The sequence below is a fragment of the Pholcus phalangioides genome, unplaced genomic scaffold (assembly GCF_987345545.1).
Source record: "Pholcus phalangioides strain wild (caught in Gottingen) unplaced genomic scaffold, Ppha-v1.0 ptg000030l_1, whole genome shotgun sequence".
Classification (NCBI taxonomy): Eukaryota; Metazoa; Arthropoda; class Arachnida; order Araneae; family Pholcidae; genus Pholcus; species Pholcus phalangioides.
In genome coordinates, this window is record NW_028301620.1 from 1152220 (window position 1) to 1169190 (window position 16971).

The window sequence follows — 16971 nt, forward strand, 5'->3', positions numbered from 1 at the left end:
AGGTCTGGTCTTCATATACATGTCGATGCCCAGTTACAAGTTTTGATTGCCATGAGGGGAAAGTCAACTTCAAGGAGAAAATCACAGTCGTAATTTTCCATAGCATAGAGCAACTTTTCAGAACAGAACTATTTTTTTATCTACATACAAAGTAGAATTTACTGCATCCACGGGGGAAGTTGCTCCAGGCATCACTTACTATGAACTATTAAACCAATACATACGGCTTAGAACTGTAGAAGATTTCAAATATCTGGGAGCCTCACGGAATTCGAGCCTTTTTTCGTTTTTAGTCAAAGGATTGTCTCTTGACCACACAACTTCACCAGCTGGTTTTTTTTTAGCTTCAATACCTTTAGAGTTCACTGAAATACTAGGCTGATTCATCTACCATCTCTGAGCGAAAATATGACGTCAGTATCATCGCTAGACATAATCGTAAGGCACCTGAATAACCGGACGGACTCAACGATCTCCATCTTAGAGCGACAGAACCATCTTAGAATGACAGAATAGGTTTTTTTGTGACGGCTAATCATTTAGAAAAAATGGGATAGGGTGCAGCGGTGGACTGTAATGACAATCCTGACATCACACTTCGCACAGAGATGGCAGATAAGTCAGGTTTTCCAGGAGCCTTAGTCAATCGTTGTTTCCTGCTAGTGCCTCTTTTTATGTTGACGACCTGCGGAACATTACTTGCAGTGGCAACCTTGTTCTTTGCTCGAAGATGGATGCTGAATTGCTATCCTCTACAGGCACTTCGGTAAAGTGCGCCTCAGGTAGGCCCATACGTTAAGACGGCTCTGGAACTTCGTGAAATGATGACTAAGGCTCAGAGCGGATCTAGAGATCGCTTTTGGGAGGGACGATTTTGCAAATTATGAATGCGGTGACCATGCGTCCCGCATTTTGTCACGTATTTCCTGGGATAGGCCATTCTTCTGGTTTTTTCTCCGTTCCGATTTTTCCCGTTTTTGGTCGAAGATTTTTTTGAATTTTTTATTCAATCAAAAACGTTGATACAGTGATTCAGGTAATTTTCAACGGATTGATTGAACGCAATATTACCATATAGAAATTAAGAAAATTTCATGAATTACCGTATTAGGGGCGATACGGCATATTTCGCTGCCCCCCTGCATAGATCCGCGTCTGCTAAAGCTAATGATTACAACCTTTATACTATAGCAGAAGTTTCGTGTTAACACTTGAACTTTAGGTTTTTACACTTCCACGCTGAGTGAAAATGCTGGAATTTTGGATGATTGCTGGGATTTAAGATATGCATTTGTTGTTTACACCCTGAAACGTAGGTAAGAAAAAAAACGTATTTTTATTATAGTCTAACGTAAAATCAACAACTCACAGAAAAACTTCATTCCACGTTTCTCTTAGTGTTGAGGAAATGCGTAAATATTCACTCATGTAATTCCTGCGACCCCAATTACCTCCAATATCACGAGAACAATAATGTTTTTTCTTTATCTTTATCCTGGCATTTTATACCTACTGCTCCAGAATACCGTGATGATTGCAGGATCACCTAAGAATGTCAGATGCTTGTGACAGAAATTATCAAGTGGCATCATTTGTTGCTTTATAACAAAAACGTCAAAAATGCCATATGTGGGGTGTTCCTCTTCTGATGACTAGCACAGTTAGTGATTATAAGTCAGAAGAAGTGGAAAACTCCTGATATATCATGTGATTATTTCCCTTCGTACTACCTCACAAAATTACATTCCGAAGAAGAAAATTATCTTTCGATTATTAACACTCTTCTATTTATTCATAGAATATACTACACGGTATACACAGCATAATAATTGACAAATAGCGCGAATAATAACATGAATTTCATTTAAATCATTTTTCTGTACAATAGATATGCAAAAACAAAAAGAAAGAGTATGACTAGAATTGCTATTTCTCTCTTCCTATATATATATATATATATATTTCCTTCAGGATTTGTTTTTGCAGGAGTCTACGAGCTCGTAATAGTACGAGTCGCTGTCGTGGAACTGGACTGCGTTGTTGACACTGCACATAAGTCCGCCACTGACTAGTCGTTGGCCGTAGGCCTCCGCCGTCGTCCTCTGCTCGGCAAGTCCGACCTTCATCAGCCACTCGACGAAGTCTTGTCCCGAAAAACATTTCGCAAACGATTCCTCGCCGGCACTAAAATGGAAACATTCGTAATGAATAAAACATTTTATGATCATTTATATTAGGTTACGTTGAATGTGATAAATCCGGTTATTATACATAATGACATTTTGATAATGTTCCTGATAAAGCTTGATAAATGTCCCTGAATTTATCACTTTTCTGGTGATTATGCATAATACCCAAGCGTCGCGTCGTTGGTAGGCATGATAAATCTTACTATAAGAAATACATACTATACAAGATAGTGTTCACATACGTGTATTCTATCACTATACAGTATCGGGGTACGATCGTAGAATTTGTTATCATTACATCGGGGTCCGATTATACTTATCTTTTTTACTAGACTCGTTTGGAATTTTTTTCATATTTATCAGATTTACCAATTACATACTAAACTATTAGGGGTCATTCAAGTATTCGTGAGTATCGATGGAGGGAGTGGAAGCGGGTTTCGGGTTTGCTGATTTTTGATGATAAAGCGGGGGAGGGAGAGTTTCAATCATGCTTACGTCATCAACGACCATTTACAAAAATATAAAATATTCTTAATGGCATCTTACTCGGTGCGCCAAAAACGAGGAAAACCTTTCCCGTTTGTGAGCACCTGAACAAACATTCCCCTTATTGATAAGTCCTCTATCGAGCTACTTTAGTGATCTCTAAATACTCCGCGGATCCTTCAAGTGCTCTAGAAATGTGTCGCGGGCCACTTAAGTGCTCTAAAACTGTGTCACATGTCACTTGAACGATTTTTAAATGTGCCACGAACCACTTAAGTGTTCTGGAACTATGCCGCAGGCCACTCAAGTGATCTGTGAATGTGCCACTGGACTACTTGAGTGATCTGAAAATATACCATGGGTCGCTAAATTGGTCTGGGATTGTACCACTCGTCACTTAAGTGATCTGTAAATGTGCCACGGGTCACTTAAGTGATCTGTAAATGAGTCACTTAGTTCATTTTTTACAAAATTAGGTTTGAGGTGATGGGCCACATCAGTCAAACTCGAGGGCAACATTTGACCCGCAGGCAATGGGTTTAGCATATATGGCTTAAAGAGTGAGTCGCAATGAAATTCCCAACCCTAGAGTGGTACCTGTATGTATATCGTATATGAATTATCAAGCATAGATTTTTCACGTACCATTCTGTGGTTCAACAGAAATTTTGAATTGTTAGTTCCTAAATAGCACTTAAATAACCAGAAATTGTTTATAATAGCATATAAAGGCATTTTCTTCCGAAATCTTAATTGCTTTAAAAGTATTTTTTGCATCAGAGAAATAAATTTTTGATCTCCTTGGGGGAACCATAGGGGAGCTCGTGCCTCCCCCCCCCCCCGCATACGTCTCTCATCCCAATGTGCGTTAGGAGTTGGGGGCAGAGCTGACGAGGGGATCATAGATTTACTGGCAAGGGGGAGGGGCTCAGAAATGGCTAAAAATCTGCTGACGTAATACTTGAACGGCCCCTTACGCATAATTACAGATAATGGCGATAAATTTTAAGTACTTATCAAATTTGACATCGACACTTGGTTATTATGCATAATATCCAGTAAAAGTGATAATGTTTTGAGTATTTATCGTTATTACCAACGAAGTTCTGGCATTATACATATTCAGCAGTGAAAGCGATGAATTTGACGAACTGACCAACAAGATTGGTAAGTATGGCATAATAACCGGTGATTATGTATAATATGATCGATTTATCACATTTTTTAACGTAACATATATAAACACACGCTCAAACACTTATCAGCTATTCTGAGGACATCCGAATTTTAAAAAAACACATAAAAATGTATCCAATGAAATACCTAAATATAGTGTGTCGCGGGATCGACCAGTGGCGCTATACATGAAGTCGTATCGATTGGGGCATCGATGCCCAACCTGTATGCCGTGGTAATTTGGGGATGGGTGCGCAAAAAGCCGGTCCGCAGACCTATCTACCCTTTTCATACTCAAACTACTGTATATATATATCACGGCACCTGCGATTGAGAATAAGTTTCAATATTTTATCTGGTTCAGGATGCGATCTAAAAATATTTTATCGTTCTGAAAGACGATAGGGAGTAAAAGTTGAGTACACAGAATGTCTCACGAATATACAAATACAAAATCAGAGGCCACAACAGCCAAAGTGCCACACATTGTGGCTGGAAAAAATTTGAAAAAGGAGGCAAAAATAACAAAAATCAACATATTATAACGATTAATATAATAGTATAAATGATCAATATACTATGTTATTAATTATTAATATAATATAATAACGATAATATTATAAACGATATAATTGGTTGATTCCACTACTCATTCCCTCTTTCCGCATTTTACTGGTGAACTTTGCGGCAAACTTCATAGAGTCATACTTCCAATTGGAAAAAAGTGTCCAAAATAACATGCAAGAACTTGGATACGTCATTAAATTTCTTATTAGGTTTTTGAGGATAGGGTGTCCGTATAAAAAATTATATATTGTTTTTTATTTTAATAACTACAAAACCCATTGGAAAAATGAATGACGTATCGCAGCTCTACATGTTATTTGTATACTTTTTCTAATTGGAATTATGCCACTAGGATTATCACTTCCAACAGTAAAATACGGTAAGAGCAATCAAGTAATCATCTCGTATATAGCCTGCCCCGGGATACATTTATATGCAAAATATAGCCGACAAGGGACAAAATTGTAATAATATGCCAGAGAGAGAGCCTTGAGATTGGGGAAGGGAGTTACGATATACTTCATCTCATTCTCAAGGGTGTCACAAACGTACGAAATTCGAGAACTCTTCAAAAAAAAAAGATGGACAAACTCACGGGCTCAAAATATGTTTCTTGTTGATATTTTTAAAACATTAAAAAAAATAGATTTTTGAGAAAAAAACTCGAAAATCTTAATCTCACGAAACATTTCCTTTAAACATACGATTCGAGGCGAGGCCAACGTATAGAAGAAAGATTGAAACACACCGTTTCGAGGATACTCTGCTATTTGTAGCGTAAGTGGCAATATACATGGGAATGTATTTGGATTTTTATAGTATGACAATAGAGAAGGATTCCCCGAGTGTGTAGAGATCTTCCAAAAAAAACCGTAATTTTTTTTTTTATAGTACAGTTCGTTCCAGTACATTTTGAGTTCAAAGAAGAAATCTCGGAAAAAGAAAATTCTTATTCTGTACAAAATCTTGATGTGATGTTAACCGAATGTTCAATGCCCCGAAAACTCGAACGAGTTCGTTTTTCGAGAACAAGAGAGGATCGAATTATAAAAAACACTTTATACGAAGCTGGAATCACTTGAGATAGTTTTTAAAGGAAAAATCACGTATCGAAATTCAAAAACAAAATTTTCGTATCCGATTTTCGGTTCTCCCATTGCAATTCGAAGTACAAAAGTATTTCATGCGTTTATACGGATTAACCGATCGTTTCATCTCACAGAACCGTTTCAACAAAAAGAATCGTCGTTTGAAAATTTTTCTAGGTATGAACGAATTTTGTTCAGAGTCCGATTTAATCGGTGACAAATTCTTATGAAAATTAAAAAATACATATTTGCTTAATCCATTGCTTCAGCGAAAGCACCCGTCGAAGAAGTTTTGGCGTTTATACTAATGAATGAATGTGAATAGAATTATCTTTATTCAAGTCGTTACATTTTTCCTGAAATTTATTTCTAATCGTCGAATGGAACGGAAAATGTTGGTTTGTTGAACATTCCTTTAGAATCAACCTCTCAATTCTCAAATGTTTGGAATGGCTCCTCGGGATGTGGAACTTATCAATTCGAAACAGATGGCGTCACAAAACGATTTATAGTATCTGATTGTCACCGATAAATTTTGGTCCCAAATCGAATGATTATTAACGGCGGTGCCCGCTCAGTTATTTCTACGCACAAATCTGCTTTTGCCTAAAAGGTTTCTCTACCAGAACCGGCCGTATCAGATGCGGGGCTTGGTGGGGAACTGATTTCAGAGCTTCTGTTTTCATAGCCCCGTTTTCATATATTTAGTGGGGGAAGGGAAGTCGGCATCCAAAGATTCATGCATTATCGCAGAATATACAGAAATGCTGGAAAATATCTACTGAACTAATGAAAATTCAGAATAAATGAAAGAAAAATCCCAGAATTTTTGATACAAATCCAGAATTAATGAGAGAAAAATCTCAGATTTGATGAAAATCTAGAATTAATGAGAAGAAAAATCCCAGAATTGATAAGAAAAACTACAATTAATGAGAGGAAAAATCCCAGAATTCATAAGGAAAACTAGAATCAGAGAGAAAAAATCCTAGAATTCATTAAAATCCACAAATAATGAGAGAAAAATCCTAGAATTGATGAAAATTTAGAATTAATGAGAAAAAAATCCCTGAAATCACAAAATTAATGAAAATCAAGAATGAATGTGAAAAAAATCCCAGAATATATTGATGAGAATTCCAGAAGCAAATCAATTGAAGCTCAGACACTTTGTTTACTGCGGAAATTTTTTTTTATATGTTTATATGTGTATATATTTCACTTCTGTTACCATAAGTGTGCCCCTCCCCTCAGAATAGCAGGGCCGGTGCGACCGCACACCCCTAAGGGCGACTTTGTTTTTACCAACTGGGACTATTGGATTAGGAAGTCTGATACCTTTTAACGTGCTGGAAAAACTATGACCTAGTAAGAATATATCATTAAAATATTAATTAATCATTTATTTATTTCAAATTTGGTACATATATTTTCGATTGTATATGGTATCCAAATGCCAGTACGAAATTGCGCATATCTTTAGTAATTGGATTTCCTGTAAGTTTTTATTTTGAAAAAAAACCGCATTATATTGTTTGCATTACATAGCTTGCGCGCATGATCAAATTAGCCTAACATCAATGTAATTGAATAGAAATCTATTCGAAATAGAAAAAACTCTTCAGTTCATAAAATGACGAAAAAGATTTCAGGTACATTCATACACAAACACCGAATCACTTGGATTATAAAAAAAACGTCGAAATTTATTTTTGACTTTAATTAAAATTTAAATAAGAATGAGACAAATATCTCCGTAATCCTCCTGAATTTTCTTTAATAAGAAACCGCGTTAAACCGGGACCTTTGCTGTCACCTATTGATTGAAAACAAAACTATCTGTTATAATTCTTGAAATGAAATAGTTGTTGCGTTTAAATCGACGACGTGCAGAATGAAAATGAACAACATGCAGTATGAAACGATTTTTATTTTTATGCTGCATACTGATGTAAATTTTATCAGTTACTACTTGTATCTGGCAAGCTACTTAACGGCATTCGGCGACAAACACAAAAACCTATTAACCGATATTTTGGTGAATAAACAACGGTACGTAGCATGAAAATATATTTATCATTTCATACCGCATGTTGTACATTTTCTTGCTTCACATTGATTTAAACCCAACAGCCATTTCATTTCTGGAATTGCGATAGATGGCAGCAAAGAAGGAATTTTTTTTTTTAATTTTATACAATGGATAGATATAAAAATTTAATTTTATATAATATAAATTCTAGGAAAGCTAGAATATATACGAACGACTCCGACGATCATTTTCCAGTGCCTGGAATAGTTGGCCCTGATTTAGTAGCACGCTGACATCCCCGTACTGTAATGATGTGCAAGATACATTTGTTTGACCGAACTTGCGACCGTGGTGATGACAGAGCCCTCTCGATAATAAGCCATCTCCCAATAAACATGCATAAAGTTATTAATAATTAAATGAATTTGATGTTTTTCATTGAATTTTTGATTTGCGGATAACCAACCTGGACAAACGGCTATTCCGAAATCATTTTCCGGGACTATCCCAGGAAACCGGGACGTCTGATTACATTGGCCTAGGATGAATCCCATTAATATTTTTACCAAAAGAGTTAAATTCACTAAAGTGTTAAAATGAACGGAGAAATTTCAGAGAAATGTCCGTGCAAATATTCTAGCCTGGTTACCAGCCAAAGATTCCAGCCCAGTTGCAGTATATGAGGGCCCATGAGAGACCACACCGGGCTGCTAAATATTCGGATCATAAAAATAGATCGAAACACGTTGACTACACATTTGTATCATAGCTGCCAGAGAATAAGTTTTTGTGCAATTTCACGCATGTGTAAAGAACACTTGCAACATTGTCAGTGAAAAAAAATTTTTTTTAAGAAACGAGTGTTCATATATATATAATTTTTCTTTTACATTCCAACGTCGAGCAGAGCATATGGTAGGGAAAAAATACATGCCTGATCGAAATTTTTTTATTTCCCGGGCATGTCGAATAATCTATTTGTGCGGCCCATGCGCGGAGATGGGGGGGGGGGGGAATTTCCCCTTCCAGTGTCAATAACGAAACTGACTGACCTAATTCATATGCATATATATATGAATTGGCATCATCATCATTCCCCCCCCCCCATCTTTTTATGTCCATCTCCGCCTATAGTCCAGCTCTGATTTGAATGACTAAACGTTTAGTTGTTTTTCACCTTCAAAAAGTTCTGCAGGTACTTTTTTGGATACGCTATATTATTACAAGGTATACCGAAAGCTGACTGTTTATGTGGGGGAACCGATTTTTGGGGAAATTTCACCTCTACCCCTACCGAAACTCAAACCCTAGTCCCTCGGATGTCGGCAGAGTGCTCTACCAACTAAGCTGTAGTAAAAGATGAAACGTGTCTCATATACTGTACATGCTGAATGGTGGACGGTGACAACAATCATCTAATGGCTCATAAATGACATCAAGGTCACCAGATGGCGACATGTATGTGGCGAGAAAGATCCTCCATATATGTAAGGTTCCAGTCCCGGTAGGGGTAGCGATGCAATTTCCCCAAAAAGCAGTATTTCTACATAAACAGCCAGTTTTCAGTATATCTTGTATTAACAAGTGGAGAAGAGTACATCTTTCTCTAGATAAACGCTATAGTATTATGTTTATAAGGTGGAAATGGCGACTTACACCAGAGATCGCGGCAGATCTCTCAAGCAGTTTTCCCAGTGGTAGTTGCGGAACTGCTCGCACAGGCGCTTCGTCTCCAGGTCGATCGTGTCTTCGGATACATTGTAAAAGCCATGGCGTACTTTCCTCAACCTAAAAAAAAACGATCCCGGTCAAAGTCTTTCCAACAACCAGCTACAAATATCAACAACCAATCAAGCATTTATTTCGCTTGGGGAAGGGGCGAACCTCTGGGAATGTTGCAAAATCGACTTTAAAAAAACATACTAATAATCGTTGATACGTGAGCATTACACGAAGTAACACATAACTCTTTAGGAACATATGCACAAATTCGGTTATAAAGACCTCGGTTGTAACAACAACTGGATTGGAACGACCCATCTCGGAAGCCCATGTGATACAAGTTTGGGTCGCGACCCATAGTTTAAGAGCCTTGTCATAAGGAATAATGTTAATTTGTCTTGCTTATAACGTCGATGAAAATGCCACGAATTCGGATATAACGACACATTTTTCGTCGTTTTTCGATATCTAGCAGGAAAGAAATGATTTTCAAGAAAGATTGGGCTTTGACGTCCTCCTAATGATCTTGACCCGTATACGAGACTATTGCCATATTTTCCCGTAATTTCATCCTTTTCAATTACAAAAATGTCCCGTTTTTCCCGATTTTTTTTGACGAAATTTACTTTAATAATTGATCTTTAGTAGAATCAGTGATGAAGATATTTTGCATAGTTTATAAACTGTGCAAAAAATAAACATGATTACAAATATTCATGTCACTTATTTGATATGTCAATTTTTATTCCAGTGAAATATATTTTAATGTTTTCATTAATGTTTTTCAACATTTCATGTTTCCTAAAACTGTATTTCTTGCTAAGGTATGTTATTTGTTTAGCCATATTTGGTGATTTCTCTGACGGCGTATTTTTGACGAGAATCTGTGATATCTGGTTTATATGACCCCAATTTCTCGATCTCAAATATGGGTTCCCCCAATCATAATAAAATAACAGCTTCTTGCACAGCATTTGATTGCATTTGATTACATTTTCAGTCAAAAAAAGGTCTCGAAAACATCCACTTCGGTTAAAACAACAGAAATTCACGGAAAATCACTGATGTTATAAACCGAGTGTTTTTGACTGTAAAAAACGTTGATAAACACAGCTCAAGATTTTGAGAAGCAAAAGATTTCAGTCAGCAAAATTTGTGTTATGAAAGAATCATTCATAATCTATTTATATACAGGGTGCCGCATAAATTCGTAAATAGTTTAAAAATTGAAGGATTTAGAATATTTTAATGTGATTCGCAAAAAAGTTTTTCCTTACGAAGTGTTTTTTTGTTTTGGGGGTTACAGAAAAAAAATTGGTTCAAATTTTTGTCGATAGGGGCACTGTACGAAAGCAGATCATAGAATTCTGGACACCTGACCCTTTCTTCAATCTTTTATGTCCGAAACGTTTGTAAAGCTTCAGCCGGCGATTCATGGCTGAGGTAAAACAACTTCAGCAATAGTTCATTATCCACCAATAGTCGGCCACCAAAAACACCCTCTAACCGCGTTTACTATTGCGATTTTTCTCCACATTCTATGACCAAAAATATGTCTCTCTCTCTGTTTAGGTGTCTTATATGTTATACTTCTTAAAGTTTTTCCCTCTGAATTTAAAATCACCCCCATATATATCAATTCCCCCAATACGTGCCCATTAGAAACTCGCATAAAGCTTCTAAACTTCTCGAAAGGATCGAACTCGCATATAGTGGTATCATTTGGTACTTGCAAATTGCGCCAAGCTTACTTAAGAAGTATTTCCTACTAGTTGTTTCAAAGTATTTTAGATAGATTACTTGAACCCAAAGACGATCTTTAATAGCAATCGATCGTTCTACGAAATATGACCTCCACAAAATGACGAAACGCATTTTATGGTTTCATAGCCAGGAATTGAATGAATACATAATAACGACATAAGAATTCTCACTGAATGTAACTCAATTAAATAATTGCTTCGCTTAGCGTCTTTCTTCATTTCTCCCCGTTATGTATTTTTTCTATTATCAATTAACAATATTAGGTGCTTCCCTTATTGTACGTTCGTTGCCTGAGGGCGTCGGATAAGAGTGGGGGGGGGGGGTGAGAAGTTCGCTAGAACTGAATTCATCTAGTCAATTGCCGTTTCGTTCATTGCATTAATCTCTTTGTTTTTATCAGCTCATCGACTAATTACATAACGGAGTAAATGTTTAACAATTCCCCCCTCCCTTTTTTTTTCCTGCACTTTTTCTCCACTTGGAAGTGAAAATTATTCACTGTATTACGCACATATTGCGTATCGATGATATATAACAAAAACTTTGTAAATGAAGGAAAGCAAAAATTCCAGAAACTTGCCTTCGGGGTGATTCTAGGCTTTTGAAGCTTTTGATAGAAACGTGCAATATCTAATACCTACCGAAATATTATATAGTTATTTTTGCTTTTCTATAAGTTTTCGCAGCTTTTTTATTGCTTGGCCAAACTAATCGTTGAGTGAAACATCGTATGCGCCATAGTGCACTTCATTCTTTTATTTGATTTTGTTTGTCCCGCAACACTGTTATGTTACGCACACTCGTGGTATATGCACCCTGTTATGTGTCGAAAACGTTACTTCTTTGTACGTGAAGACGTCATCTAGATCACCCGACGATACTGGATATATTCGCAAAAAGTTGCGTAACGGAATCTTTAACCGCTCATATTTCAGGAAGTATTTAGAACCTATCAAAGTTTTTGATGTCTGTGGGAATATATAGATCGCGTTAACGCAAATCTAATCGTACCACTCAAAATTCAATACCCGTTCCGGTCTGGATGCCAGACTCGCTGTTCGCATTAGAAACTGTTTTACGTTACCTGAGAGAGAAAAAATTTACACTGTTATGCAGCATGAAAACCAAAAATATATACGTATATTATAACGCATTTTAGCATTTTAAGGAAGCAGATATTTTCTGTACTTTTTGCAGAAGTGAATTTGGAAAGAAAAGTAATCTTACACGCCCCAGTGTGTGAAATAAGGAAGGCAGGGTCGTGTCTCCACTGGTGTAGATAGTAGCATGCTTGTGCGGTTTTGCAAGAGGGCCTGGACTCGAGTCTCTGCGGAGACCACATGATTTTTTTTTCCTAGTTCACCTCGGCAAAAAGTACAGAAAATATCTGTTTCCAAGATATATTGGACTGAGAAGAAAGACGCCTGTAACACATTTTGTTCGTTTTCTTGCTGCATACCGGTTTGAAACCAACATCCACCTTCACTTCAAAAATTACAACAGATAGTTTACTTCCTATTGGATAGGTGACAGCAGGAGCCCATATTTTTGTAATGAATGTTTTTTTCAGATATTTATGTGTTGAAGAGAAAATATTCTCTACAATGTAGAAATCAATCGCAGAATTTTATCCTTTTAGGACTCTTTATATGCTGTGTAATAGGGCCATATGTAATATATAATTTTTTGTGGAAAAATATATTTTGATGCGCAAAGTTTTTTTGCTCTTCATCCGTGCGTACTATTAGGATATACTAATTCGATGGAAGTGGGATTTTCCGTTTCACAGAACAGTCCACTTGCAGTATAAGAGAGCCCATGATGACGTACCGGGCTGCTAAATATTAGGACGGCGAAAATAAATCAAAATATTTTGATTGCACATTCGCATCATGGCTGCCAAAGAAAGTATTCCTGTGAAATTTCTCGCATGCCATTATCGTCGCTTCCATTATCTCACTTCCATTATCGTCGGTAAAAAAATTATAAAAAAAAAAAATTTCAATTTTTTTTATATGCCTTCGTCGGGCATGTGGTCGAAAAAAATACATGCCTGGGCACGTCGAGCAATAGCTTTGCCCAGCCCTGCCCTGAATATTTGAGTTTTTTTAATCGAAAAATGTAATATAGAATGAATTTTTTTTTTTCACCATTCATTATCATCAACAACATCGTGTGAAAATGTAACGAAATGAAGTTGAAAAAGATAAAATTACCATTTCATCAGGGGATCGACGACATATTTGCTTTCGCGCCAAAATACGATCACTATGAATATACCCTGCAAAAAAAATATATACATATACTTTACAGTAATATTCTCAGGATCTGTTTTGACGTAGTATTAATAAATAAATAGCGATGGCGTAAATTGTACGAATATAACGTTAGCGATTTGAGAGTTGCCCCGCAGGTGATTATAAAAATTTGATAAATGTGTGCACGTAAGGAAGAGGATAATAAGCTAAGCACTCACTCTTGTGAATTTCTAGAACTGCATAATTAATGGCGTCGGCTCGTGCCTAAAAATACGTGCATCGGTGGAAAATATCGATGTCGATGACGTTGTTCGTCCGTGCGCACACAATGTGACATCTTCTCTGGGGATGAACCAAGGAGTGTGTGCGAACGACAAAAACCAAAGGAATAAGATATTGCGTGTGCAATCGGGTCAATTAACCGAGAGAGAGAGGATTTATTATTCTCCAATATGAGATATTCTAGGCGGAAATGGCAAAGCCTCGTCAATTTCAGGTCTAAGATGAGACATTCGCATCGTATATATATATATAAACCTTTGAATGTCCCATCGGGAGACATCGAGATGAGTTCATATAACTACTCATTTCGATTTTTCTATTTTATGAATACAATAAAGTCTCGAAAGTTAGAGGTTTTTCATAATCCGAGGTTTGTGCTGGAATTTTTCGAAATTCCTTCTCAAACCTCTCATTTTGTTTGTGAATGTGATTAATTTCAGGGGGGCCTTGATCTCTAGGTTGGGGTCCACGCTGGATCCCAACACCATTTTATAGCAAATTTCTGGTGTGAAAAAAAAAAAGCAATAACAACATCCACATCGGGTCCCAGACATATGAGAACCCCTCTTGGCCTTTGTTATAAAGAGACCATCGTTCTTATCAGCCCTAATCTTCATGAACTGAGCAGGTGAAGTAAGAACAAAATAGGTAAGACTAAGTACTAACACATGGATGTAACCCTTCTCTCTCGAAAGAAAGCTTTTTCTTTATTTTCAAATTTTCTTTAAGTTTCCAATGTAAATTATACACAAGACTTGATTTCTTATGCCCACACGACCATCCAGGGAATCGTCAGAGAAATACTGGGTGCTCATTCGGTAGCGCAAGCGAAGTGGTGATCTCTCAGCTGTCCGTAAACGGGAGACTATGAAACTACCAACCCGCATTTAACGATGTTCTTTCCCAAATTTATTCCGTTTTTTCGCATTCGAATACTTCTTCGAATATTGTAATTAGAAGCGTGGAATTTTTTTGTTGGCATCAGGAGAGACAGGGCAACAACTTTCTAATTGGAAATTAGAGCACAGGCAAAGTATAAAAATTTAGATTTTTTTTATTTTGTGGAAATGCATTAATCTGGCTCAAAGAACAGTTACTCTTGCCAAAAATTTCGATTGTCCCGAAAATTTAGCGACGCGGCTGTTTTACGTTAGTTAACGCATGTGCATTCATATCAACTGAAATGTTCGTCAGCCGAATCCGCATTCGTTAGCAGAAAAATCTCGAAAAAATCTTCATTAGCCGAAAAATTTGTAAGCCGAGGTTAGCACCGTACATAGAGAATTTCTACTCTTGGTTATTTTCTCGATTGTCTCACGAAATTACTTTGAAAGGCTAGAAAAATACCTATTGACGCGAAAAACTTTCAGGAAACACAACCTGTTACTATAGGAATATATTAATAAATAAGAGCACACCTGTCCGACGTTGAGCACGGCGTCGAGGAACTCCATGGCCACGAAGAGTCCATTGGCCTGATCGCTCGAAAGTTTCCACATGCTGATCGTCAAGCCCTGTCGACAGACACATTACAATCAATTAATACAGCAAACATCCATCACCAGACAAACCAAAAATCATCAAGTCAAAACTCCCCCCCCCCCCCAATTCCTCTTTCTGAGTTTGAAGTGATTTTCAGATATTCATTTGGTTGTGAGACTACCGTTCGAAATAAATATAAAAATTTATACAAGATACACTAAAAGCTAGTTTTTATGTAGAGATACTAAATTTTGAAAGAAAAATTCACCACAGCCTCTATTAGGACTCGAACCCGTACCTTCTCGCATTTCGGACAAGTGCGCTACGACAGAAGCAAACAGAATATTTCTTCCTTCGTAAGATAGAAATAATATAAGAAATATTTTCAAGAAATAATATATAAGAAACATTCTGTCTGCTGTCATAACGCAGTGGTACCACACTCGTCCGGAATGCCGTAGGTTCGAGTCCCCATAGAGGTGAATTTTTCTTTCCAAATATTTCAGGTCCTCTACACTAACAGCCCGGGATATCTTGCATTGACAAGTGCAGAGGACATCTTTCTCTACTTAAAGATCAATTTGTCATAAACACTTATTACGTGAATGTTTCTGGAAGAATTTATAGCAAATTCTTACTTCTGGCCGGCAGACACACGTGTCCACTGATGCCATTTTATTTCTTTGTAGTCAATCGAACTACAGTTGAACAGTTATATATATATATATATAGGCCTACTAGGGAGGCTCTGCCCCCCTGCCTTATTTGCAATAATAAAGCAACAAAAAAGAAATGAGATTCATCAAGTACCCCCAGAAAATTTCCCCATGGGGGTCACCAAATTTAATTCGTTGAATTTAGTTTTGTGGCCGCTAGGTTCTCGTATATCTGCAAAGTTATTTGATGACCTCTCAATATATACAGTAGAGTCTCGATAATCCGAAGTACACTCGACTTCAAATTACTGAAAACTTGGATTATCCTAGAAAAATAGAGATTAATTTTTAGAGGATGAGGTTGGGGAGCTTAGACTTACGTAACCGTACTTGATCTTCAGTCTCGCCATTTTGTTCTTAATTCAATGGCTTATTTCAGTTGTTTTCAAACTTTTTCCACCCACAGCACCCATCGACTTATCGTTCATCCGCGGTTACCCAAAATAGTCTAGAAAATAATCACTTTAAAGTACTGAACAGGCAGAAATCACTATACTAGGGGTCTTCAACGTATGGCCCGCAGGATACTTGTGACTCACTGAGCACTTTGATAGCGTGTGTAGTATAGCTTAGTAACCCACGGGCCTTATTAAAACGTCAAAATAAAACCGCGCGGTGTATCAGCGGATGAAGACCCCTGCACTACACAAGCTCCTCGCGATGCCCCTGACGGAGGTTGACGACCCCCCTAGCACAGCCACGACGTACACTTTAAAAACCGTAGGCCTCTCGATAATCTATAAAAGAGGTTGTCGAGGTCCTCATATTCCTGGGGGCCCGATTAGAATTCTCACACTATAAATTTATTATAGGAGGGCCTATGGAAAATTCTGTCCTGTAGGGGGTCCACCGAAAGCCCCCATCCCAGGGATCAAAGACCGCCTAAAACTGAAATTACTCGCATTCGTTAAACAAAATTATTTAAATATGTCACGAAAACAAATTATTTAAATATTTTTTCTTTCTTAACTTTCGCAACTGAGTCCTGAATTTCAATAGCACACGTACCCGTCGATCCTTATCACTTTTCTCTCGAGTCTTCAACAACCTTCTCCCAGGAGATGAGAAAACGGAATACTTTAACGACAGAGAAGCTTCTTATTTCAAAAAAGAACCAAATAGCGGAGAAGTCATCTTTAAAGGAGGATATTGGTTTCATTCACTTTTTCGCCCGTGAGGGTTGCTACTGTGAATATTATGGTTAAA

General features: G+C 37.2%; 1 protein-coding gene across 1 annotated transcript in view; it reads right to left on the reverse strand.

Annotated features, from left to right (window-relative positions):
• Positions 1–1766: 1766 nt before the first annotated feature.
• The window catches only part of LOC149067424 (lysosomal cholesterol signaling protein-like), an 89091-nt gene continuing 73886 nt past the window's right edge, over positions 1767–16971 (reverse strand). Inside the window, exons 15-18 of the mRNA XM_089252657.1 lie at positions 14986–15081; positions 13244–13308; positions 9198–9329; positions 1767–2184 (exon numbers count right to left, since the gene is read on the reverse strand). Of these exons, the coding sequence (XP_089108783.1) occupies positions 1968–2184; positions 9198–9329; positions 13244–13308; positions 14986–15081 (510 nt within the window). The 3' untranslated portion in view covers positions 1767–1967. The remainder of the gene's footprint in view (positions 2185–9197; positions 9330–13243; positions 13309–14985; positions 15082–16971) is intronic.